General features: G+C 40.1%; 1 protein-coding gene across 1 annotated transcript in view; it reads right to left on the bottom strand.

The window, feature by feature from the left end:
• rno (PHD finger protein rhinoceros) overlaps positions 1 to 25,889 on the bottom strand; it is a gene marked incomplete at its 5' end in the record, with an annotated part of 156,789 nt that extends 130,900 nt beyond the window's left edge. The window contains 2 exon segments of the mRNA XM_070100420.1: positions 14,580 to 14,785; positions 25,647 to 25,889. Coding sequence (XP_069956521.1) covers positions 14,580 to 14,785; positions 25,647 to 25,847 — 407 coding nt within the window.
• Positions 25,890 to 26,306: the final 417 nt, after the last annotated feature.

Here is a 26,306-nt window from a genome sequence, read left to right as displayed (position 1 = left end):
GGAAGAGAAAAGAGAAGAATGAGGGAAAAGGAGATAAGAGGGGGTGAGAGAAAAGGAGGAAAAAGACAGAAAAAGGAGAAAAAAAAAGTCTAGTAAATAGGAAAGACAGGTATAGACAGCCTTACAGTCTATAGGTACTAAGGTTCATCTGCTGAGAATGACTAAACGTTCACTCTAGCTATTATTACTTTTGTTTATACACTCCTGCCTGCAAAAGTGGAAATGAAAACAGCACCAGGTTTCTTCCTGGCTTGGACCCTTATCAACTCACTTGATAACAGCACATGATGAACCAAAAATACAAACCAGCTTTCATTTCCAATTTGAGGGATTATTGTGAATTATTCCAGCCACAGGAATGACTCTCATTCTGCTGCAGTTATTACACCACAACCCAATTAATCCCCAGCTGTATAACTTGGAACCCCATAAAATCAAACTTAACCATCCCGCATGGATGGATAATCTCCAGTAATCTGACCTGGCAGAATTAAACTTCTAATTTTTTTTCTGCCTGCAAGGCCTGGGTACCCAAAACAACCAAGTGATGCCTCATTTTTGTTGGCTCAGTTTATCTTGGTTTACTATCAGCACAGTTATTGAGGATAATAATTCTCAACATGTTGAAGACACTGTCAATGATGGTAAGCACAATACCAGGAATATATAATGAATAGAAAAGAAGGAAGCGTTAAATCAAATGGATAAGGGAAGAATAATTTCACATATGCTAGAGTACAATGCATGAAATATGACTATTCAGATTTGTAGACCCAGAATAACAAAATCTGTATCATTCTGAGAATATTTATGTGGAATTGCTAACAAAGATGTTGACCATGTGTTGTATGAGTGGTTGCTGAAGTGTCACAGTAGAAGTCAACCCCTTTTTATGTAGGTTTTGACTCAGGCCAGATCAACCAGGCTGTGATGGATATGTGGGGCAGCAGGCCTCCAGCAGCAACAGCCTGGTTGACCAGGCAAGTACCAGACGAGCCTGGCCCATGGCCGGACTCAGAGAGTAGATAAACTCTCAAAACTCTTCAAAGGTATATCAAAGGCCAGTTGCTTTTCTCACCCATTCCACGGTAGTGACCCAAATTTAAAAAGTGCTGACAGGCATCATGAATTTCTTAACCCTTTCAGGGTCTGTCCCATAGATCTATGGCTTTGAAGCCAGAGTCCAAGCCGTAGATCAATGCCATGAGCTCAAATCACTAAGATAAGCTGTGAGTGGTAAATTTGGGCCTAGATATGATAGAATACATGTATGTGGTAAGTGTGACCACATAAAATAAATCCTATAGCACACAGTGCATAAAGAGAGAAAAAAAACTGTGACCATAATTTTGGATTAAAACAGAGACTTTGCGGTATTTTTTCATATGTTTTTTACATTTGCATTCGCGATTTCTTGGTCTCATTTGATAGAATGGAAGATATATTACAGAGATGATTTCGATTGGTTTTAGTACTGAAAATGGCTTGAAACTGGGCTCAAAGTACCAGAAATGTTCAATTTTTGCCGATGTTCAAGAGTAAACAAATGATGTCAAACGTCTAATAAGCATCAGCTGGTGGGTCTAATATACAGTAGGGCCCCACTTACACGGCGGGTTAGGTTCCAGGCTGTCGCCGGAAAGCAGACATCGCCGGAAGGCAGAACGCCATTTTTTCCATTTATAAATGCATATAAATGCCAGGCAACAAATTTACACTAAATTATATTAAGTTAGTAATAGAACTAGGCATTAAAATCACACAAAGTAAAATACATTCACAGTACATTCATTACTTATCTTAAAGTATTTGTAATCTTAATGTAGGGAGAGAGGTGAGTAGTACTTATTTGTAGGAAGTCAGGTGCAGGTAGCCCAGGTGTAGGTAGCACTGGCTCCCCGTCTCATACTTAATATATGATATTTAAAACATCCCAGAGAGGTAAAATGCACATACAGTACACTCACTATTTCCCTTAAAATATGTGTAGTCTTAATATAGGAAGAGAGGTGAGCAGTATTTATTTGTAGGAAGTCAGTGCAGGTAGCCGGTAGGAGTAGCCCACCTGGGCTACACCTACCAGCTACCTACACTGTGGCCCAGAGCCATATTATTAGCATCGACATACCTTGTTCACTGAATTTAATCGTTTCTAACAACTATCTTTAGATGCCATCATAAACGAAGGGAGAAGTAATGAATAATTCATGCCGAAAATTGTAAACAAAAGCGGAGTGGGGGAGTGGCTGGGCCAAACGCAGATTCATACACGTTTTCTCTGGTGGCTGAGCAGAGAAAACGTAATGTTGTCCCTCCACCCGGCTACCACACAGCCCCACAAGTATTATTAACAGAGCACAAGTTAAGAAAGCCTAGAGAACAAATGGATTTGTCAGTTAAAAATAGGAGAGGAGAGTTATTAAATGGTGAGTTAGAGGTATTGGGAAGATGGAAGGAATATTTTGAGGAATTGTTAAATGTTGATGAAGATAGGGAAGCTGTGATTTCGTGTATAGGGCAAGGAGGAATAACATCTTGTAGGAGTGAGGAAGAGCCAGTTGTGAGTGTGGGGGAAGTTCGTGAGGCAGTAGGTAAAATGAAAGGGGGTAAGGCAGCCGGGATTGATGGGATAAAGATAGAAATGTTAAAAGCAGGTGGGGATATAGTTTTGGAGTGGTTGGTGCAATTATTTAATAAATGTATGGAAGAAGGTAAGGTACCTAGGGATTGGCAGAGAGCATGCATAGTTCCTTTGTATAAAGGCAAAGGGGATAAAAGAGAGTGCAAAAATTATAGGGGGATAAGTCTGTTGAGTGTACCTGGTAAAGTGTATGGTAGAGTTATAATTGAAAGAATTAAGAGTAAGACGGAGAATAGGATAGCAGATGAACAAGGAGGCTTTAGGAAAGGTAGGGGGTGTGTGGACCAGGTGTTTACAGTGAAACATATAAGTGAACAGTATTTAGATAAGGCTAAAGAGGTCTTTGTGGCATTTATGGATTTGGAAAAGGCGTATGACAGGGTGGATAGGGGGGCAATGTGGCAGATGTTGCAAGTGTATGGTGTAGGAGGTAGGTTACTGAAAGCAGTGAAGAGTTTTTACGAGGATAGTGAGGCTCAAGTTAGAGTATGTAGGAAAGAGGGAAATTTTTTCCCAGTAAAAGTAGGCCTTAGACAAGGATGTGTGATGTCACCGTGGTTGTTTAATATATTTATAGATGGGGTTGTAAGAGAAGTAAATGCGAGGGTCTTGGCAAGAGGCGTGGAGTTAAAAGATAAAGAATCACACACAAAGTGGGAGTTGTCACAGCTGCTCTTTGCTGATGACACTGTGCTCTTGGGAGATTCTGAAGAGAAGTTGCAGAGATTGGTGGATGAATTTGGTAGGGTGTGCAAAAGAAGAAAATTAAAGGTGAATACAGGAAAGAGTAAGGTTATGAGGATAACAAAAAGATTAGGTGATGAAAGATTGAATATCAGATTGGAGGGAGAGAGTATGGAGGAGGTGAACGTATTCAGATATGTGGGAGTGGACGTGTCAGCAGATGGGTCTATGAAAGATGAGGTGAATCATAGAATGGATGAGGGAAAAAGAGTGAGTGGTGCACTTAGGAGTCTGTGGAGACAAAGAACTTTGTCCTTGGAGGCAAAGAGGGGAATGTATGAGAGTATAGTTTTACCAACGCTCTTATATGGGTGTGAAGCGTGGGTGATGAATGTTGCAGCGAGGAGAAGGCTGGAGGCAGTGGAGATGTCATGTCTGAGGGCAATGTGTGGTGTGAATATAATGCAGAGAATTCGTAGTTTGGAAGTTAGGAGGAGGTGCGGGATTACCAAAACTGTTGTCCAGAGGGCTGAGGAAGGGTTGTTGAGGTGGTTCGGACATGTAGAGAGAATGGAGCGAAACAGAATGACTTCAAGAGTGTATCAGTCTGTAGTGGAAGGAAGGCGGGGTAGGGGTCGGCCTAGGAAGGGTTGGAGGGAGGGGGTAAAGGAGGTTTTGTGTGCGAGGGGCTTGGACTTCCAGCAGGCATGCGTGAGCGTGTTTGATAGGAGTGAATGGAGACAAATGGTTTTTAATACTTGACGTGCTGTTGGAGTGTGAGCAAAGTAACATTTATGAAGGGATTCAGGGAAACCGGCAGGCCGGACTTGAGTCCTGGAGATGGGAAGTACAGTGCCTGCACTCTGAAGGAGGGGTGTTAATGTTGCAGTTTAAAAACTGTAGTGTAAAGCACCCTTCTGGCAAGACAGTGATGGAGTGAATGATGGTGAAAGTTTTTCTTTTTCGGGCCACCCTGCCTTGGTGGGAATCGGCCGGTGTGATAATAAAAAAAAATAATATAAAATATGCAATAAATGCCAGACAACAGGTTTACACTAACTTATATTAAGTTAGCAATAGAAATAGGCATTAAAAACACAATTAAAGGTAAGATACACACAGAGTACACTTATTACTTACCTTAAAATATTAATATTAATGTGTGAGAGGTGAGTGGCAGGGTGTTTATTGAATAAAATCAGAATGGCACACCATCATCCTCTAGCTTGGCACTTAAAGCAAGAGACTTATGACTCCTCTTTTTATCACAGCTAACCTTAGACGCCAGTGTCAATTAGAGCCAAAGGGTTAACGAAAGAGTAAACGAGAAAGAGAACGCGATACAGAGTTCAGACAATGTAAGAATACAAACTGAACAGGTAGTGGGTGATCACTTGGTCAGGTGAAATAAATGCCTATTAATATATGTCTACTTTTAGTTCATTCACGAACGTTTGTAAGAGTTTGTAAAATATTTATCTCAATATTTTTTTATTATAATAATTACCTCACAATACAAATACTCTTACATTGTGTACAAGTTAGTACAGAATAACCAAACAGCAACACACCATTTTTAGAGTGAAAGAAGATTTATTTTTTTTTTTATTATCACACTGGCCGATTCCCACCAAGGCAGGGTGGCCCGAAAAAGAAAAACTTTCACCATCATTCACTCCATCACTGTCTTGCCAGAAGGGTGCTTTACACTACAGTTTTTAAACTGCAACATTAACACCCCTCCTTCAGAGTGCAGGCACTGTACTTCCCATCTCCAGGACTCAAGTCCGGCCTGCCGGTTTCCCTGAACCCCTTCATAAATGTTACTTTGCTCACACTCCAACAGCACGTCAAGTATTAAAAACCATTCATCTCCATTCACTCCTATCAAACACGCTCACGCACGCCTGCTGGAAGTCCAAGCCCCTCGCACACAAAACCTCCTTTACCCCCTCCCTCCAACCTTTCCTAGGCCGACCCCTACAGCGCCTTCCTTCCACTACAGACTGATACACTCTTGAAGTCATTCTGTTTCGCTCCATTCTCTCTACATGTCCGAACCACCTCAACAACCCTTCCTCAGCCCTCTGGACAAAAGTGTTGGTAATCCCGCACCTCCTCCTAACTTCCAAACTACGAATTTTCTGCATTATATTCACACCACACATTGCCCTCAGACAAGACATCTCCGCTGCCTCCAGCCTTCTCCTCGCTGCAACATTCATCACCCATGCTTCACACCCATATAAGAGTGTTGGTAAAACTATACTCTCATACATTCCCCTCTTTGCCTCCAAGGACAAAGTTCTTTGTCTCCACAGACTCCTAAGTGCACCACTCACCCTTTTCCCCTCATCAATTCTATGATTCACCTCATCCTTCATAGACCCATCCGCTGACACGTCCACTCCCAAATATCTGAATACATTCACCTCCTCCATACTCTCTCCCTCCAATCTGATATCCAATCTTTCATCACCTAATATTTTTGTTATCCTCATAACCTTACTCTTTCCTATATTCACTTTCAATTTTCTTCTTTTGCACACCCTACCAAATTCATCCACCAATCTCTGCAACTTCTCTTCAGAATCTCCCAAGAGCACAGTGTCATCAGCAAAGAGCAACTGTGACAACTCCCACTTTATGTGTGATTCTTTATCTTTTAACTCCACGCCTCGTGTCAAGACCCTCGCATTTACTTCTCTTACAACCCCATCTATAAATATATTAAACAACCACGGTGACATCACACATCCTTGTCTAAGGCCTACTTTTACTGGGAAATAATTTCCCTCTTTCCTATGAACTCTAACTTGAGCCTCACTATCCTCGTAAAAACTCTTCACTGCTTTCAGTAACCTACCTCCTACACCATACACCTGCAACATCTGCCACATTGCCCCCCTATCCACCCTGTCATACACCTTTTCCAAATCCATAAATGCCACAAAGACCTCTTTAGCCTTATCTAAATACTGTTCACTTATATGTTTCACTGTAAACACCTGGTCCACACACCCCCTACCTTTCCTAAATCCTCCTTGTTCATCTGCTATCCTATTCTCCGTCTTACTTTTAATTCTTTCAATAATAACTCTACCATACACTTTATCAGGTATACTCAACAGACTTATCCCCCTATATGAAAGAAGATATTATTATTATTATTATTATTTCAACAAACCAGCCGTATCCCACCGAGGCGGGGTGGCCCAAAAGGAGAAACGAAAGTTTCTCCTTTTACATTTGGCAATATATACAGGAGAAGGGGTTACTAGCCCCTTGCTCCCAGCATTTTAGTCGCCTCTTATGACACGCATGGCTTATGGAGGAAGAATTCTGTTCCCCTTCCCCATGGAGATAAGAGGAAATAAATAAGAACAAGAACTAGAAAGAAAATAGAAGAAAACCCAGAGGGGTATGTATGTATATATATGCTTGTACACGTATGTGTAGTGTGACCTAAGTATAAGTAGAAGTAGCAACACGTACCTGAAACTTTGCATGTTCATGAGACAGAAAAATGGACACCAGCAATCCTACCATCATGTAAAACAATTACAGGCTTTTGTTTTACACTCACTTGGCAGGATGGTAGTACCTTACTGGGTGGTTGCTGTCTACCAGCCTACTACCTAGAATTATTATTATTATTATTAAGTATGGATTTGTCAGTTAAAAACAGAGTAGGGGAGTCAGTACATGGGGAGAGGGAGGTATTAGGCAGATGGCGAGAATATTTTGAGGAACTTTTAAATGTTGAGGAAGAAAGAGAGGCGGTAATTTCATGCACTGGCCAGGGAGGTATACCATCTTTTAGGAGTGAAGAAGAGCAGAATGTAAGCGTGGGGGAGGTACGTGAGGCATTACGTAGAATGAAAGGGGGTAAAGCAGCTGTAACTGATGGGATCATGACAGAAATGTTAAAAGCAGGGGGGGATATAATGTTGGAGTGGTTGGTACTTTTGTTTAATAAATGTATGAAAGAGGGGAAGGTACCTAGGGATTGGCGGAGAGCATGTATAGTTCCTTTATATAAAGGGAAAGGGGACAAAAGAGATTGTAAAAATTATAGAGGAATAAGTTTACTGAGTATACCAGGAAAAGTGTTCGGTAGGGTTATAACTGAAAGAATTAGAGGTAAGACAGAATGTAGGATGGCAGATGAGCAAGGAGGTTTCAGAGTGGGTAGGGGATGTGTAGATCAAGTGTTTACATTGAAGCATATATGTGAACAGTATTTAGAAAAAGGTAGGGAAGTTTTTATTGCATTTATGGATTTAGAAAAGGTATATGATAGGGGGAGGTATTAGGTAGATGGCGAGAATATTTTGAGGAACTTTTAAATGTTGAGGAAGAAAGGGAGGCGGTAATTTCATGCACTGGCCAGGGAGGTATACCATCTTTTAGGAGTGAAGAAGAGCAGAATGTAAGTGTGGTGGAGGTACGTGAGGCATTACGTAGAATGAAAGGGGGAAAAGCAGCTGGAACTGATGGGATCATGACAGAAATGTTAAAAGCAGGGGGGGATATAGTGTTGGAATGGTTGGTACTTTTGTTTAATAAATGTATGAAAGAGGGGAAGGTACCTAGAGATTGGCGGAGAGCATGTATAGTCCCTTTATATAAAGGGAAAGGGGACAAAAGAGATTGTAAAAATTATAGAGGAATAAGTTTACTGAGTATACCAGGAAAAGTATACGGTAGAGTTATAATTGAAAGAATTAGAGGTAAGACAGAATGTAGAATTGCGGATGAGTAAGGAGGCTTCAGAGTGGGTAGGGGATGTGAAGATCAAATGTTTACATTGAAGCATATATGTGAACAGTATTTAGATAAAGGTAGGGAAGTTTTTATTGCATTTATGGATTTAGAAAAGGCATATGATAGAGTGGATAGAGGAGCAATGTGGCAGATGTTGCAAGTATATGGAATAGGTGGTAAGTTACTAAATGCTGTAAAGAGCTTTTATGAGGATAGTGAGGCTCAGGTTAGGGTATGTAGAAGAGAGGGAGAATACTTCTCGGTAAAAGTAGGTCTTAGACAGGGATGTGTAATGTCGCCATGGTTGTTTAATATATTTATAGATGGGGTTGTAAAAGAACTAAATGCTAGGGTGTTCGGGAGAGGGGTGGGATTAAATTATGGGGAATCAAATTCAAAATGGGAATTGACACAGTTACTTTTTGCTGATGATACTGTGCTTATGGGAGATTCTAAAGAAAAATTGCAAAGGTTAGTGGATGAGTTTGAGAATGTGTGTAAAGGTAGAAAGTTGAAAGTGAACATAGAAAAGAGTAAGGTGATGAGGGTATCAAATGATTTAGATAAAGAAAAATTGGATATCAAATTTGGGAGGAGGAGTATGGAAGAAGTGAATGTTTTCAGATACTTGGGAGTTGACCTGTCGGCGGATGGATTTATGAAGGATGAGGTTAATCATAGAATTGATGAAGGAAAAAAAGGTGAGTGGTGCGTTGAGGTATATGTGGAGTCAAAAAACGTTATCTACGGACGCAAAGAAGGAAATGTATGAAAGTATAGTAGTACCAACACTCTTATATGGATGTGAAGCTTGGGTGGTAAATGCAGCAGCGAGGAGACGGCTGGAGGCAGTGGAGATGTCCTGTCTAAGGGCAATGTGTGGTGTAAATATTATGCAGAAAATTCGGAGTGTGGAAATTAGGAAAAGGTGTGGAGTTAATAAAAGTATTAGTCAGAGGGCAGAAGAGGGGTTGTTGAGGTGGTTTGGTCATTTAGAGAGAATGGATCAAAGTAGAATGACATGGAAAGCATATAAATCTATAGGGGAAGGAAGGCGGGGTAGGGGTCGTCCTCGAAAGGGATGGAGAGAGGGGGTAAAGGAGGTTTTGTGGGCGAGGGGCTTGGACTTCCAGCAAGCGTGCGTGAGCGTGTTAGATAGGAGTGAATGGAGACGAATGGTACTTGGGACCTGACGATCTGTTGAGTGTGAGCAAGGTAATATTTAGTGAAGGGATTCAGGGAAACCGGTAATTTTCATATAGTCGGACTTGAGTCCTGGAAATGGGAAGTACAATGCCTGCACTTTAAAGGAGGGGTTTGGGATATTGGCAGTTTGGAGGGATATGTTGTGTATCTTTACACGTATATGCTTCTAAACTGTTGTATTCTGAGCACCTCTGCAAAAACAGTGATAATGTGTGAATGTGGTGAAAGTGTTGAATGATGATGAAAGTATTTTCTTTTTGGGGATTTTCTTTCTTTTTTTGGGTCACCCTGCCTCGGTGGGGAACGGCCGACTTGTTGAAAAAAAAAATATTATTATTATTATTATCATAATAAAAAGCACTAAACCCACAAAGGTCATGAATTGTTATATATAGAGTGAAGGCATACAAAATTAATATTTTTCTACAGTTATCCCCCGGTTTGACTAGAGAAAATGTAATTCTTCCGACACTACCTACAGAGCCTCTCTGTAAACAAATCTCATATTTACGTCAATTTTTATTCTGTGAGTGTATGTATCATGTTTATATGCTATGTAACGGGTTTCATATATAATTTTGAGGAAAATATCATAGATGGATTAATGAAAATGCCTATATTAATGTAAAATAAGACATTTAGTGTGCCCAAGAGTAATTATTATTACGTAGTATTGGCGTCATGAGTAAAGAGGCTTAGCGATTTTAATGTGTACCGCACACCAGCACAGTGTGTAAGTATATTTACGTACAGGTACACATAAGTATAATTATCAGAGTACATATAAAATACGCAGTAACTTTAAAACACTTGAAATTTAGGAAAGTTTCCTGACATAATAGATGTGGTCACAGAGAATGTAAACAAACCAGGTGAGGTGCACCGTATTTGAAAGACTGCTTGCTGTATAGCAAATTTTGGTCATAATCTGACATCGCCGTATTAGCAGAACGCCGTAAAGCGGGGCCCTACTGTATGTTCACAAATATGCTGATATTATTTATACAATTATTACAATATTGCATAACAGTAAATCTTTCATTTTTTTGGTGTGAATAAAAATTCATTATGTGAACAAAAAATGAAAATGGAATTCATTTGTAAAGCCTTAAAATGTAACTAATGAACAGAGGAAATGATAGTTTAGTGCCAGGAATGCCTGCATTGTTTATTCTGGACCCAAATTTGAAATTGGAATATTTTGAACTTTGTGTTAAATTGGTCAAATTACCAATTTCCAATCACTTTACTGGGTAGTTGAATAAGTTGACTGGATGATTTCCTGTGCTCAATTGATAAAATAGAAGTAATACTAGTGAAATAGCTAAGAATTTGGTCAACTGGAATAATGTAATTGGCCTAAAATGGGAGTCAAAGTCAGCAAAAATCGCTGACATGTAAATATCGCTGACATGAGAGCATGATTTCATCAATTTTCCATCAAATTTTGTACTTTTTGCTTTATTACCTTCAGAAAAAGATTCTCTACCATTTCATAAGAAAAAACAATAATTTTTTTTTTTATAATTCTGGGACCCTTGCTGTCACTCTATGGACCATCAAAGGGTTAAAAAAAATTATTTTATGAAATGGTGGAATCTTTTTCTGAAGGTAATGATGCCAAATATGTGAAATCTGATGGAAGACTACAAAATTACACAGGCACGATTTACACCAGTAATTTCGTCTTATTATATGCCAATTGAAATTACCTGGAGTTTACCTGGAGAGAGTTTCGGGGGTCAACGCCCCCGCGGCCCGGTCTGTGACCAGGCCTCCTGGTGGATCAGTGCCTGATCAACCAGGCTGTTGCTGCTGGCTGCACGCAAACCAACGTACGAGCCACAGCCCGGCTGATCAGGAACTGACTTTAGGTGCTTGTCCAGTGCCAGCTTGAAGACTGCCAGGGGTCTGTTGGTAATCCCCCTTATGTGTGCTGGGAGGCAGTTGAACAGTCTCGGGCCCCTGACACTTATTGTATGGTCTCTTAACGTGCTAGTGACACCCCTGCTTTTCATTGGGGGGATGGTGCATCGTCTGCCAAGTGACCCAATTCCCTACAGTTTTGCTAGTATGCCTCCTGTTTTATTGATTGAGCACCAGAAACTACCCATTCAACTATCACAACTACCATATAATATACTAAGATGTCTGTATTTTAGCTAATTTTATACAAAATATAAAAAATTCCACTTTATAAACAGAGTCCAAAACAAACACTGTAGGCATTCAAGCCACTAAAGCAACCGGTCCACTGTTCATTAATCATATCCTCAGGCTTCTCCTATGTAACACTTGCCCTCCACTGTTAATCCATCATCATACAAAAAGTCAATGTTTTACCCTATTTCTCAGATAAAATATAACCAAGAATGATTGGTCAAGATTTTGGCCATTCCAATTATTGAAAAAGACATTTTTTTTTTAACACGTCGGCCATCTCCCACCAAGGCAGGGTGACCCAAAAAGAAACAAAATCCCCAAAAAGAAAATACTTTCATCATCATTCAACACTTTCACCTCACTCACACACACTGTTTTTGCAGAGGTGCTCAGAACACAACAGCTTGTCAATAAAACTAGGGATCTTTAACCTTGTCAAACACTGTGTAAAAAGAAAGAAAGAGAAAAAGAGAGAGAGAGAGAGAGAGAGAGAGAGAGAGAGAGAGAGAGAGAGAGAGAGAGAGAGAGAGAGAGAGAGAGAGAGAGAGAGAGAGAGGGAGACAGAGAGAGAGACAGAGACAGAGAGAGAGACAGAGAGACAGAGAGACAGAGAGACAGAGAGACAGAGACAGACAGAGACAGAGATGGACAGAGACAGAGATGGACAGACAGAGATGGACAGAGACAGAGATGGACAGAGACAGAGATGGACAGAGACAGACAGACAAACACTGAGAGACAGACACACTGAGAGACAGACAGAGCGACACTGAGAGACACAGACAGAGCGACACTGAGAGACAGACATAGCGACACTGAGAGACACAGACAGAGCGACACTGAGAGACAGACAGACAGAGCGACACTGAGAGACAGACAGAGCGACACTGAGAGACAGACAGACAGAGCGACACTGAGAGACAGACAGACAGAGCGACACTGAGGGACAGACAGACAGAGCAACACTGAGAGACAGACAGACAGAGTGACAGTGAGAGACAGAGCGACACTGAGAGACAAACAGAGCAACACAGAGACAGACAGACAGACACTGAGAGACAGACAGACAGACAGAATAATAGAGTAAATCCTGAGCTTAAAATGTATTTATTATTATATTTAATAAAATATTTGTTCATTAATTTTGTTTTCTAATGATTATCAAAGTATTCACATTTTTCGTCATGATGCCATAAATCAGAATTGTACATGAAGTGAATTCAACATTTCCTAATAAATGTCTTTAACAAACATTGTGTAGGTAACTGAAAGCATGACAATTCATCTTCATCAGCCATGTTAACCCTTTCAGGGTCCGTCCCGTAGATCTACGGCTTTACGGTGAGTGTCCAAACCGTAGATCTACGCCATGAGCTCAGCTCACTCTGATAAACTGTGAGTGGTACATTTGGGCCTAGATATGAGAGAATACATCTATGTGGTATGTGTGCACCACATAAAACAGATCCTGCAGCACACTGTGTATAATGAGAGAAAAAAACTGAAATCATGATTTTTCGATTAAAACAGCGACTTTGCAGTGTTTTTTCTTATGTTTTTTATAGTTGTATTTGCGATTTCTTGGTCTCATTTGATAGAATGGAAGACATATTACAGAAATAGAGATGATTTTGATTGGTTTTAGCACTGGAAATGGCTTGAAACTGAGCTCAAAGTAGCGGAAATGTTAAATTTTTGCCGATATTCAAGAGTAAACAAACGACCTCACACATCTAATACACGTCAGCTGGTGGGTCTAATATACATTCACAAATATGGTGATGATATTTATACAATTATTACAGTATTGCATAACAGTAAATCTTCTATTTTTTGGTGTAAATAAAAATTCATTATGTGAATAAAAAATCAAAATGGAATTTATTTGTAAAGCCTCAAAACATAACTAATGAACAGAGGAAATGTTAGTTTAGTGCCAGGAATGCCTACATTGTTTATTCTGGACCCTATTTTGAAATTGGAATATTTTGAACTTTGTGTTAAATTGGCCAAATTAACAATTTCCGATCACTTTATTTTGTAGTTGAAACAGTTGACTTGGCGATTTCTTGTGCTCAATCGATAGAATAGAAGTAATACTAGTGAAATAGCTAAGAATTTGGTTGATTGGAATAATGTGATTGGCCTAAAATGGGAGTCAAAGTCGGCAAAATCGCCGATTCGTAAATATCACTGACACATCAAAATTCGCGAGAGCATAATTTCGTCAATTTTCCACCAAATTTCGTACTTTTTGTTTTATTACCTTCACAAAAAGATTCTCTACGATTTCATAAGAAAAAATAACAATTTTTTTTTTTTTTAAATTCTTGGACACTGGTGCGTGACTCCAGATTTGGGCCTTGGACCCTGAAAGGGTTAAATACCATGAACTACAGTGACGAAAAGTAAAAGTCACAATACCGTGGCTGGAACAATTCACAACCCACAAATTGGAAATGAAAACTGCATGGCGTGTCGGTCCATCCTGGACCATTGTCAAGTTGCAAGTGAGAAAGAAAAGGGAAGAAAGCCAGAAGTTAAGTCAGGGTGCACAACAAACAAACAAACAAACAAAAAACTGTCTGTTAATAAATTCAAGTCTCTTCTCAAAAATCACTTACTCACCCACAACTAAATAAATACTGAATAATTGTATCTCATATATGTATCTCATTATTGTATTATTGTATCATTATTGTTTTTGTAATACTCATTTGTGCTTGTTATCTGTTTACAATAATGTTTTACCACTGAATACTTCATTGCTTAGTTAATCTTAAGTTAATTTTAAGCCTGCCCGTAATGCTATGCATTCAAGTGGCTTTGGCATTCTGCATTTAACTGTATTCTTTTGTACTTCACTGTATCATGTTCAAATTAATAAATAAATAAATAAATAAATACCCAAAACCAGCAAGAAACTTTTTTTTGACTCAACTGAAATTATTGTTAAAAAAAATATTTCAGTTAATATTGAGTAACAAGTTTTCTAAACAGGCACCAAGAAATTTTCATCTAGATTCTAATGCAATTGTCATTAAAAGTTATTCTTACTATGATGATGACTAAGTTGATCTAACAAAATACTTACAGCTGCAATCCATGGGATACTTACAGCCTAAAGTTGGCTTCACGATCCCGGTGTTGTCTTTGTACAGTAACAGTGACGGTAGACTCAGGTAGGGAATCGGGGTTGACGGGGACCTGGACGCCTCGCTCCCATTCCTGCTTCCACGGATCACCAATGCCCCAATAATCTTCTGAACTCAGTGGTTCATTATCCGCTAGTTTCATAGCTGAGATCAGGTCCTTTCGGAACAGCTGGAATGATGAAATTTTCCATAAAATCTCTTGACGTACAACTGAATCATAAACAGTATACTAGTTCAGATTCAAAGCAGTGACAGAATAAAGGTACAGTAAAACATTATATTACACAGTTTTATTTGGTGTATTTTGGTTATTACACTATTAAAAAATTGCTGCGCAATTTTATACAACACTTTGTAAAATTAACTTAACACAGTTCGGTTTGCAGGAGAGGAAAAATTTGGAGCATCGCCCGTGGGATACTTCCCCAACAGCTAGGAGCTAGCTGTGTTTATTATTATGTTTGTGGATTGAGTTTAGATCTTTTAATTGCCATTATTGTACCTGCCAAGCAATCATGATACCCAGTAGGTATACAAGTGTTTCTGAAAGTGGCAATGGAAGATTTAAGCATTTAAGTCTAGGAGTTACAAAGAAATTAGCCACCAGGCCCAGTGGCCAGTGGTTAAAGCTCCCGCTTCACACACAGAGGGCCCGGGTTCGATTCCCAGCGGGTGGAAACATTTCGACACGTTTCCTTACACCTGTTGTCCTGTTCACATAGCAGCAAATAGTACTTGGGTGTTAGTCGACTGGTGTGGGTCGCATCCTAGGGGACAAGATTAAGGACCCCAATGGAAATAAGTTAGAAAGTCCTCAATGACGCACTGACTTTCTTGGGTTATCCTGGGTGGCTAACCCTCCGGGGCTAAAAATCTGAAGAAAATCTTACCTTATCTTGTTAGATAAGCTTAAGAGTGGCTCACATGTGGTGGATGTAGTGAGGGCCTGTGGCCTTAATGATGTGTCAGTTCATACAATTAAAAAGAATGAGGTGAATATACGAACTTGTGTCATGAATAACCCAAGATGTCATCTTGTGAAAAGAATGATACATACCTGGAGTTTACCTGGAGAGAGTTCCGGGGGTCAACGCCCCCGCGGCCCGGTCTGTGACCAGGCCTCACAACAAGTAAATAAAACTGAAAACTTGTTGCTTGAGTTGATCAAACAAAAAACAAAGAAAGGTGTACCACTTAATTTCATCTTAATTAGGGAAATGGTCTTACAGTTGTTTAAAGCAGTGTGTGTTTACATAAGAACATAAGAACATAAGAAAGAAGGAACACTGCAGTAGGCCTACTGGCCCATACGAGGCAGGTCCAAGTCTCCTACCGGCTTAAGTATTTAAGTCAATGCCCCAACCTAGTCAGGTCAGGTCACATTCACTTAAGGAAGGAACATGGCAACTGACCTAGTAGCACAAGCTAATCAGGTCCAACTCACACCCAGCCACACCCACTCATGTATTTATCTAACCTATTTTTAAAACTACACAACGTTTTAGCCTCAATAACTGTACTTGGGAGTTTGTTCCACTCATCCACAACTCTATTATCAAACCAGTGCTTTCCTATATCCTTCCTGAATCTGAATTTTTCCAACTTAAAACCATTGCTACGAGTCCTGTCTAGGCTAGATATTTTCAGCACGTTATTTACATCCCTTTATTTATTCCTGTCTTCCATTTATACACCTCAATCATATCCTCCCTAATTCTACGCCTTACAAGAGAGTGCAGATTCAGGACCCTTAGTCTATCCTCATAGGGAAGATTTCTGATACATGGGATCAACTTTGTCATCCTCCTTTGTATGTTTTCCAGAGCAATTATATCCATTCTGTAATACAGTGACCAAAACTGTGCAGCATAATATAAATGAGGTCTAACCAAGGATATATAGAGTTGAAGAACAACCTGAGGACTCCTATTATTTATGCTTCTTGATATGAAGCCAAGGATTCTGTTAGCTTTATTGTGAACAATTATGCACTGTTGTCTTGGTTTCAGATTTTAGCACAGGCTGGTTCCACAACTTTGAGTTGGATAATAAGTTACATAATATTAAGTTTTCTGGTGAAAGTATTTCAGCTGATCATACAGCAGCAAGTAAGATCCCTGCTGAATTGCAGGAAATTATTTCTGAGGGTGGCTATGAGCCCCATCAAATATTTAATGCTGACGAGACAAGTATTTTTTGGAAGAAAATGCCAACAAGAACTTATATCAGTCAGCAAAAGAAAAGTGCATCAGGCTTCAAGACAGCAAAGGACTGCTTCACCTTGTTCCACTGCGGTAATGCATCAGGTGATTTCAAGTGTAAGCCCATGGTTATTTACTGCTCTAAGAATCCTTGTGCTTTGAAGGTGTAGATAAAAGCACCTTACCAGTAATTTGGAGGTCAAACCAGTCAGCATGGATGACAGAGGAAATATTTATTGACTGGTTTAAGCATCACTTTATTACTGAAGTCAAGTTTTACCTGCACAGCAAGAACCTTGCATTCAAGGCTCTCTTCATTCTTGATAATTCCCGTACTCATCCACAAGCTCTGCTGGATGTGACCCCACATGTAAAAGTTGTATTTTTACCTCAAAATACATCTTTAATACCACCACTGGATCAGGGAGTTATTAAGTCATTCAAGTGCTTTTTTTTTCTCAACAAGTCGGCTGTCTCCCACCGAGGCAGGGTGACCCAAAAAAGAAAGAAAATCCCCAAAAAGAAAATGCTTTCATCATCATTCAACACTTTCACCTCACTCACACATAATCACTGTTTTTTCAGAGGTGCTCAGAACACAACAGTTTAGAAGCATATACATTTAAAGATACACAACATATCCCTCCAAACTGCTAATATCCTGAAACCCCTCCTTTAGAGTGCAGGCATTGTACTTCCCATTTCCAGGACTCAAGTCCGGCTATATAAAAATAACCGGTTTCCCTGAATCCCTTCACTAAATATTACCCTGCTCACACTCCAACAGATCGTCAGGTCCCAAATACCATTCGTCTCCATTCACTCCTATCAAACACACTCATGCACACCTGCTGGAAGTCCAAGCCCCTCGCCCACAAAACCGCCCTTACCTTTTTGAGGATGACCCCTACCCCGCCTTCCTTCTCCTACAGATTTAAATGCTCATTCAAGTGTAACTACACAAAAAAGTTATGAAAAATCTAGTTGCATCAATGGACTCTTGACTCCAACCTGGCAGTACCAAGTTTCTGGAATAAATTTAACATTGCAGATGCCATCAGCTATGCTAGAAGTGCATGGAATTAAGTGCCCCAATCAACATTAAGTGCAGGCTGCGGAAAGTTATGGCCTTCTGTAGTTAGTTCTTTCACTGGTTTTCTGTTGATCCCATGTATCAGAAATCTTCCCTATGAGGATAGACTGAAGGCCCTGAATCTGCACTCTCTCGAAAGGCGTAGAATTAGGGGAGATATGATTGAGGTGTATAAATGGAAAACAGGAATAAATAAAGGGGATGTAAATAGTGTGCTGAAAATTTCCAGCCAAGACAGGACTCGCAGCATTGGTTTCAAGTTGGAAAAATTCAGATTCAGGAAGGATATAGGAAAGCACTGGTTTGGTAATAGAGTTGTGGATGAGTGCAACAAGCTCCCGAGTACGATTATTGAGGCTAAAACGTTGTGTAGTTTTAAAAATAGGTTAGATAAATACATGAGTGGGTGTGAGTTGGACCTGACTAGCTTGTGCTGCTGGGTCTGGTACAGTGCTCCATCCTTGAGTGGGGATGACCAGACTGGGTGGGTCATTGGGATAATCCAGGGGGTGGGTCATTGGGATAATCCTGGGGGGGGGGGGGGGGGAATGGACCTTCTCCACATGGGTCAGTAGGCCTGTTGCAGTGTTCATTCTTTCTTATGTTCTTAAGTCAGGTTCAGGAAATTGTTCAGCTGGCAAGGAGATTACCAGATGATGATTTTTGAAGATATGAATGAAGATGATGTGAATGAGCTCTTAGAAGATGATAATGACAATGAAGACAGGAGTCCAGAGGAAATGTTGGCAGAGCTCGATGCACAGATACAAGGGAGCCACATAACAGAAGATGAAGAACCTGAAGAAAAACGGTTAACATGCACCAGTTACGTGAGCAGTTACATGTTGCTGCTAAACTAGCAAACTTTCAATGAAGAGGATCCTGACAAATCTAGAAGCAGTGCTTTGAAACAGGGTCTAGACCAGCTGATGATGCCTTACCGTCAGCTGTATAGTGTACTGCAGGGTAAAAGAGCCCAGAAATCCATTACAGAGTTTATGCACACTAAAATACAATCACTGACTTTAGTACCAGAACCTCTAACATCCACTTCTGCTGACAACCAACAACCATTCACCTCAGCCGAGTAGGGCCAAAACATGCATCTCCACCATCTTCACAATCATCCACAAACACCAGTACCCACAATTTAAGGTAAGAAATACTATTATTTCTGCTGGATTTGTAGTCTTAAGCAGTAAAAACATAATATATCATGACAATGAACTACAATTACATATTCACTTTTATTTTTGTAAAATCTGTTGGTCTAAAAAAAAAGGTTTGGCTTTTTGGGGGCTCCCAGGAACGTAACCCTATTTTTCCCATAAGTTCTTCAGTTTGTCTCACACGGTTTTACCTAACAGGGCATTTTCAGGAACATAACTACCGTGTAATATAACAGTCTACTGTAATCAGAGTGTAAAAATTTACTGTGATATAGAAAACTGACCTATAAGGAACTTTAAATTAAGAAAAAGTATCAAAAAACATCAAAATTTAAAAGAAACAATAACCAAACTACAAGAGAATTAAACATGGGAAAGGTAATGAACCAGAAAAACTATGAATAACTAAATCTACATGTATTTGCAGGTTGCCCATCAGAAAAATCTCTGGATAATCAAAACCAGCAAATAAGGAACCTTGCTACTTCATAAAGTCGACTTATTATCCATGCTCATGAAATCTCCAAGAGCATAATAGTAGCAAATATGGAGGTCTCAATGTGACTGTGACTGTTTCTTCTACCTGTTGATGGTGCTAGGAAATGTTCTTTATATAACTACAGTACAGTACTCTTTCATAACTACAAGAGGGCCCCGCTTATACAGCAGGTTTCATTCTGGGCTACTGCTACACAGTGAAAACTGCTGTAAAGTGAAACATAGCCTCTTTTTTATTTTCAAATGTATATAAAAGCCTGATAACATGCTTACATTATCATATATTAACTGAGCAATAGAGTTAAAAAAATGCATACGTATACAATACACACATTACTCACCTTTAATATTTTCATCCTTAGCTTACAGCAAGTGGTGAATATATTTAGCATAAGAAGTCTGAATAAATGAAGAATGGGTATAATTGAAAACTGCTGCATTAGCAAAATTCTGTAAAGCAAAGCACTGTAAAACAGCCTGCCTGTATTTATGACTTTGTATGTATATATAACTTTAGCTTCCTCTTCTCCCTACTGAAAGTGCTATAAAGCCTTTTTTTTTTTTTTTTTTACAGTCAACGAGGGTATTTTAGTGTGTTTTTAGCCTCTCATCTTAACTCTAAGTTCTGAAGCTTTGGTAGCAAGAATTAGACTTTTTCTATCTTGTCCACATTTTTCCTTTTAGGTGCAGGCACTATTCCACTGTTACACATTCCAATCATGGTCTAAAATATGTTCCAAACAGGTTTAAGAATTTCCACATCCATATAATTGAGGGCAAATATATAGATTTCTAATTTCATATATATAGTCTTAACACCCAATTTTCATACTTTCTGTATCCTATTGTTGCTTAATCCCAATTCTATTATACGGTGTTTCTCTATATTAATTCCTTACCTAGCTCGAGGGTGCTCCAGGGATCAACGTCCCCACGGCCAAGTCCATAACCAGGCCTCACAGTGGATCAGGGCCTGATCAACTAGACTGATACTGTGACCCACACACAATCCAATGTACAAACCACAGCCTGGCTGGTCAGGTACTGACTTTAGATATCTGCCCAGCTCTCTCCTGAAGTCAGCTAGGGGTCTACTGGTAATCCCCCTTATGTATGCTGGGAGGTGTAAAGTATGATGCATCTTTCTTGCCTGTGTTCCAAGGAGTACAGATCAAGGGACTTCAAATGTTCCCAGTAACTGAAGTGCTTGACTGTACTTACACATGCAGTGAAAGTTTCTGTGTATTCTCCAGATCTGCAATTTCGCCTACTTTGAAAGGGACTGTTAGCGTACAGCAGTACGGCCACTCCTCATTTAACCCTTTGACTGTTTCAGGCCCCTCTCTGAAACTGTCATTCTATGTCACCAAATATTCGAAAAAAAAAATTATTTTTTCTTATGAAAATGTTAGGAATATTTTTGTGAGTGTTTTAAGCCTAATAAAAAAATTTTGCCATCAGTACTTACCAAGATATAGAGCTGCAAAGTTTGCAGAAAGTGATGTGCGTACGGCAACAGCGGCGACTGCCGCCAACCTGGTATTCTTTTATGTACTCTAATTCAAAGGTTTCTTGCATTTTTCAATATTTTTCTGTTCCAGGTAACTTATGTGGCCTGTGAGACCAATGTAAGGTGCATTGTTCAAATATACACTCATTGTTTACAACACAATAACAGAACAAACTTTATCACTATTAGTTTGTGTATACACTTTGTTTACACAAACAATACAAAACAATGTTTATTAATATTGTTCCATAATATATATACATATGTACACTCAATAAACACGTTCCTAGAACTGCTGCAGCTTGTGGAACTCTTTGAAACATGGGTATATGCAGAGGGGCACTTCACACTCCTCACACATAAAACGAGTGTCTCTGCGTGTTTGTGGGCGTTTTGTGGTATGCATACATACATAACACCTCTTCTGAGCATTTTTCTTGGCAGTAGTAGGAGGCAGTTGTATGGGGTACTGATCACCAGGCCTCATACGAGATGACGTCTTTGGGCGCTGGTCTATTGCAGGAGTTGCTCCTTGGTACTTTGCAATTATTTGTCTGATTACTGACAGGCAAAATTCACCATATTTTGGTGTTTTGTTGGTCTTCAACTTGTATATGTTATAAGCATTTAGCATAGAGATATCAACAAGATGGAAAAAAAGTTTTATATACCACTTATAACTCTTGCGTACACAGTCTGCAAACCCAATCTGCATGTCACATTTGTCCACTAAGCGCATATTGAGGTTGTAGTCCATGACAGCTGCAGGCTTTAGAATGGGTTCATTGGTCTCTCTGTTGTCCCTGCCACTGGGTACCATTTTGTTTCTGTGAACTGATGTCAATAATGTGACATCACGTTTGTCATGCCACCGAAATGCCATGATGTCATTGGCAGCAAAGGCCTGCACCTCACCTCTGCGAGTGCTAGCGTCGAACCTTGGCATATGTTTACGATTACGACGCACTGTGCCACACACGTCTGTCCAGTTCACTCGCAAGAAATCACTGAGTAAGGGGCTTGTGTACCAGTTATCAGTAAATAACATATGCCCCTTACCAAGATATGGTTCCATCATTGTTCGAACCACATCACCAGAGATACCCATTAACTTCATGGTATCTCTCAAAGTATTACTGCCAGTGTACACAATGATATCCAAAACTAGACCACTTCTGCAATCACACAGTACAAATAGCTTTATACCAAAGCGTTTCCTCTTGCTTGGTATATATTACTTGAATGAGAGTCTTCCTTTGAATAAAATCAAGGACTCATCAATAACAAGCTTCCTGAAGGGATAAAAATACATGCAGCACTTTTGTTTCAGGTACATAAACACATTTCTGATCTTATATAACCTGTCGCTTCTGTCAGGCCTGGTTTTGTCTGAAAAGTGTAACAACGTAACAGTATCAGGAAACGATTGACACCTACAATGTCACTAAAACCTGGAGTTGAAATCAGGCGTTCTGTTGCCCAGTATGTGGTGACAGTGTGCTTATACACATGTGGCATAAGCATTATCGTGGCAAAAAACAGGTACATCTCTGCCACAGTTGTCTCCTTCCACTTGTGTAGCCGTGATTTTGGTGAGAGAATTGTATTTGCCATGGTGTAATCACAGTATGTGTTTGTTTCCCTGGCAATGATGTCCATCAGGGGTTCATCGAAAAATAACTCAAAGCAGTCCAGTTCACTGGCATTGTTCCCAAGTGGACAAGATGGCTTTATTCCACTTTGTGTTTCATCAAAGTCATGGGGACTGGGAACAAACTTGTCACCGTCCTGCCAATCCCAGATGCGGTCTGCTGGTGGGGTCTGGATATTGTACTGTGGTTGTGGTTGCGCAGGTTGTGGGAGTGTGGGGTACGGTGAGGCTGGTTGTTGTGCAGAGTCAGCAGCATGGGTAGTAGCGTGGCCCGCTGATGGTGCTACATGGGCCGTGCCACCCTCACTATCACCACCACTGCCTGCTCCATCACTCACATCATTCATACCCATCGTTACAATATCGTCATCCTCACTATCAGGTCGTGGTGTAGGGCCACGGGATGTGCTCCCAGAGTTTCTCCTTCCCCTTGGAACAACATATGAAACACTACCAGACCGCATGCTACGTCGTACATACTGCCGCTTAACTGGGGAATACAGTGAACCCCCGCATAACGATTACCTCCGAATGCGACCAATTATGTAAGTGTATTTATGTAAGTGCGTTGGTACGTGTATGTTTGGGGGTCTGAAATGGACTAATCTACTTCACAATATTCCTTATGGGAATAAATTCGGTCAGTACTGGCACCTGAACATACTTATGGAGTGAAAAAATATCGTTAACCGGGGGTCCACTGTATTCACTCTCACTGTCACTAGAACTGCTTTCAATGACCTTGAAATCACTATCACTATCACTGCTAACATCTGGGTGTTGTACACGACCAAATAGTTTCCTCTTTCGTCCTGGTACAGGCGAACGTGAACGTGAACAAGCCGGCCCAGCACCAGAGGTGGTAGGTTGTGGGTCATCTGGGTTTTCATCACTAATTACGTTATCCTGGGCACTTTTTCCGGTAACACTCACTTCAAAACCCTGGAATTCACTGTCACTGACATTTTCATCGCTGTTAGAGCTATCACTTGGGAACAAAAGACCTCCAATCCGCCGAGGAGTGAGGAACTTCTTACCAAGAGGCATGGTGAAAATGGACTAACAACATGGCATTCCCACAATGCACCGCTGGGTCCCAGATTTTTTTCACAGGGTGCACACCGACCACTGAGACCCATTCTCTCTCATGTAGGCCTACCAGGCCTTTCGCGCTTGATTTGAAGCCGCTAGAATTTGTGCGTATAAATACGTCAGAAACATTGGCTCGTAAGACGTATTTATACGTCGGAAACAGTCAAAGGGTTAATAACAGAGTTCTGTTCCTAAGACCATGTCGGCAAACAAATTTGTCGCTAAGTGAGGAACATACTATGGTTTGTGTCAACCATCTTTGATATTATTTTCATGTCACCTTTGCAGCATTTATAACATTTCTGGTATACGCATTTTTAAATGTTTATACAGTAGTGTACTGTATACAGTGGTACCCTGACTTATGAGTGCCCCAATTTACGAGATTTCCGAGTTACGAGCCAACACTCGGTCGATTTTTTGCTTTGAGTTGCGAACCAAAATCCAAGTTACGAGTGAGCCTCAGATATGCCGCCACTTGCAGGAGAGAAGAAATATCAAAAACCTCAATAATAACTAATGTGTAACATCCTTTCAATTTTGATACCACTGGTAGTGTCATCCTGCCAGAGTGTTCTATAACGTATGCCCTAAGTAAAGAGAAACAATTTCAGAACGTGTAATACACGTTTGGCAGGCCGGTTGGTTGGGTGGCCGGCTGGCTGGTCGGCAGCTGGCTGGCTGGCTGATTTGCTTTGGCTGTCTCTATCTCCTTCTGTCTGCCTGTATCTATCTCTGTCTCTGTCTAGCTCTGTCTCTACCTCACAGGTACACATAACACAGTTAAACATAGTATAAATTACCTAGGATAACCCAAAAAATCCAGACAAAGTGCTATACTTTGTATAATAAGCATGACTGGCAAGTAATACACATATTCACTTGTTCTGGAATCAGACGTGACTGGCTTTGCATCATGTGTAATACCTGTTGGTTCATGAGCGGCTCTCTCTCTGAGACAGAGACAAGTAGAGAGACAAGAAGATAGAAACACAGGCAGACAGAAAGACAGACAAGCTGAGACAGAGATAAACATAGATAGAGCTAGACAGACAAATAGACAGAAACAGACATGTTTATTTGTAACAGTGAAAAATAAATCCAAGGCAGTGCACGATTATCAAATGTCACTCCACTGGCAGTGGAGTGACACTCGTGGAGTAGACACAGTGAGGAGCAGGGGTGCAGTGAGGACAATAAGGGAATACTGTATAACATTCGTGGCCCCAGACTATTCAACATCTTACCAGAAGATATCAGAAACACAGCTGGAACAAGTGTCGAAGCCTTCAAGAGGAAACCAGATAAGTATCTTCACCAGGTGCCAGATCAACCAGGCTGTGATGTATATGTGGGGCAGCGGGCCTCCAGTAGCAACAGCCTGGTTAACCAGGCAAGCACAAGACGAGCCTGGCCCATGGCTGGGCTCCGAGAGTAGTGAGATTCTCAAAACTCATCAAAGGTAAGGTATATCAAAGTTATAAAGGTATAAATATCTAAACCACTTAGCATAAGTGAGAACATAAATGAGTTCATTAATAGATACACAGAATGTACTGGCAAGGATTTCCATTAACCCTTCGTCATCATTGTTTCTAGCTGTATCAATTCATTTGCAACAATGGTCTTTGCTGCTCTCTTTACTATGTCTGAGTTGCTACATCTCACTTCTACCCAGGATAAAGTGTGAGAGAACTTCCTTCCCCAAGAGTACATGTATGGCCACTATAACATGAGTAATCATGATTATGATTATACTGCTTTAACATGCATAAACTGCTATATATAAGTAGCAAAAGTGAAAGCATCAGCATACCTCAGCAGGGGCCTCTGAAGCGGATCGGTTGTATGCCCGCAAGTCACCCAGATGTTTGGGTGTCCAAACAGATCGCTCTTCATCATCTGACCCAGAATTGTCAATACGGCGCTTTTTTCGAGCAGCAGCAGATGGGGCACTCCCTCCCCCTTCAGATGAGCCCCCAGCCTTGCTCAGCTGTCTCTTAATGCGCGTCGACATCTTTACCTTGTCATAATTTCATACAGTCCACTACAGGGGATTCTGCAACAGATTATATAAAAAATTAAATCATAAAAAGTTAAACTGCAAAAACAAAATGCATATGTGGAAAAGGTATTAAATATACACATACATAAATATAAAGAACATTTAAAAATACCGAAAATTTATTTTGAAATGCTGTAACTTCGTGTCCAAATGGACAATTTTGCAGGTACGTAATTATAAATTAATAAACAAAGTACATGTACTGGAGAAAGAGATCTATAATAAATCCTATAGTCATTGTAATATAATTTGTTTGCTTAATTTATATCATTAGATAAACTCAACCACCGTACAGAATTTTATTCTGTATGTTTTTTATTCTCTACTTATACAGATTTGGACTTTTTTTTTACCTAATTATACAGTTATATAATGTAAACTCTTTTACAAATAAAAATTGTACAATATTTC

The sequence above is a fragment of the Cherax quadricarinatus genome, chromosome 72 (genome assembly GCF_038502225.1).
Source record: "Cherax quadricarinatus isolate ZL_2023a chromosome 72, ASM3850222v1, whole genome shotgun sequence".
In the NCBI taxonomy this organism is placed as follows: domain Eukaryota; kingdom Metazoa; phylum Arthropoda; class Malacostraca; order Decapoda; family Parastacidae; genus Cherax; species Cherax quadricarinatus.
This window is presented reverse-complemented; position numbering and strand designations above follow the sequence as displayed.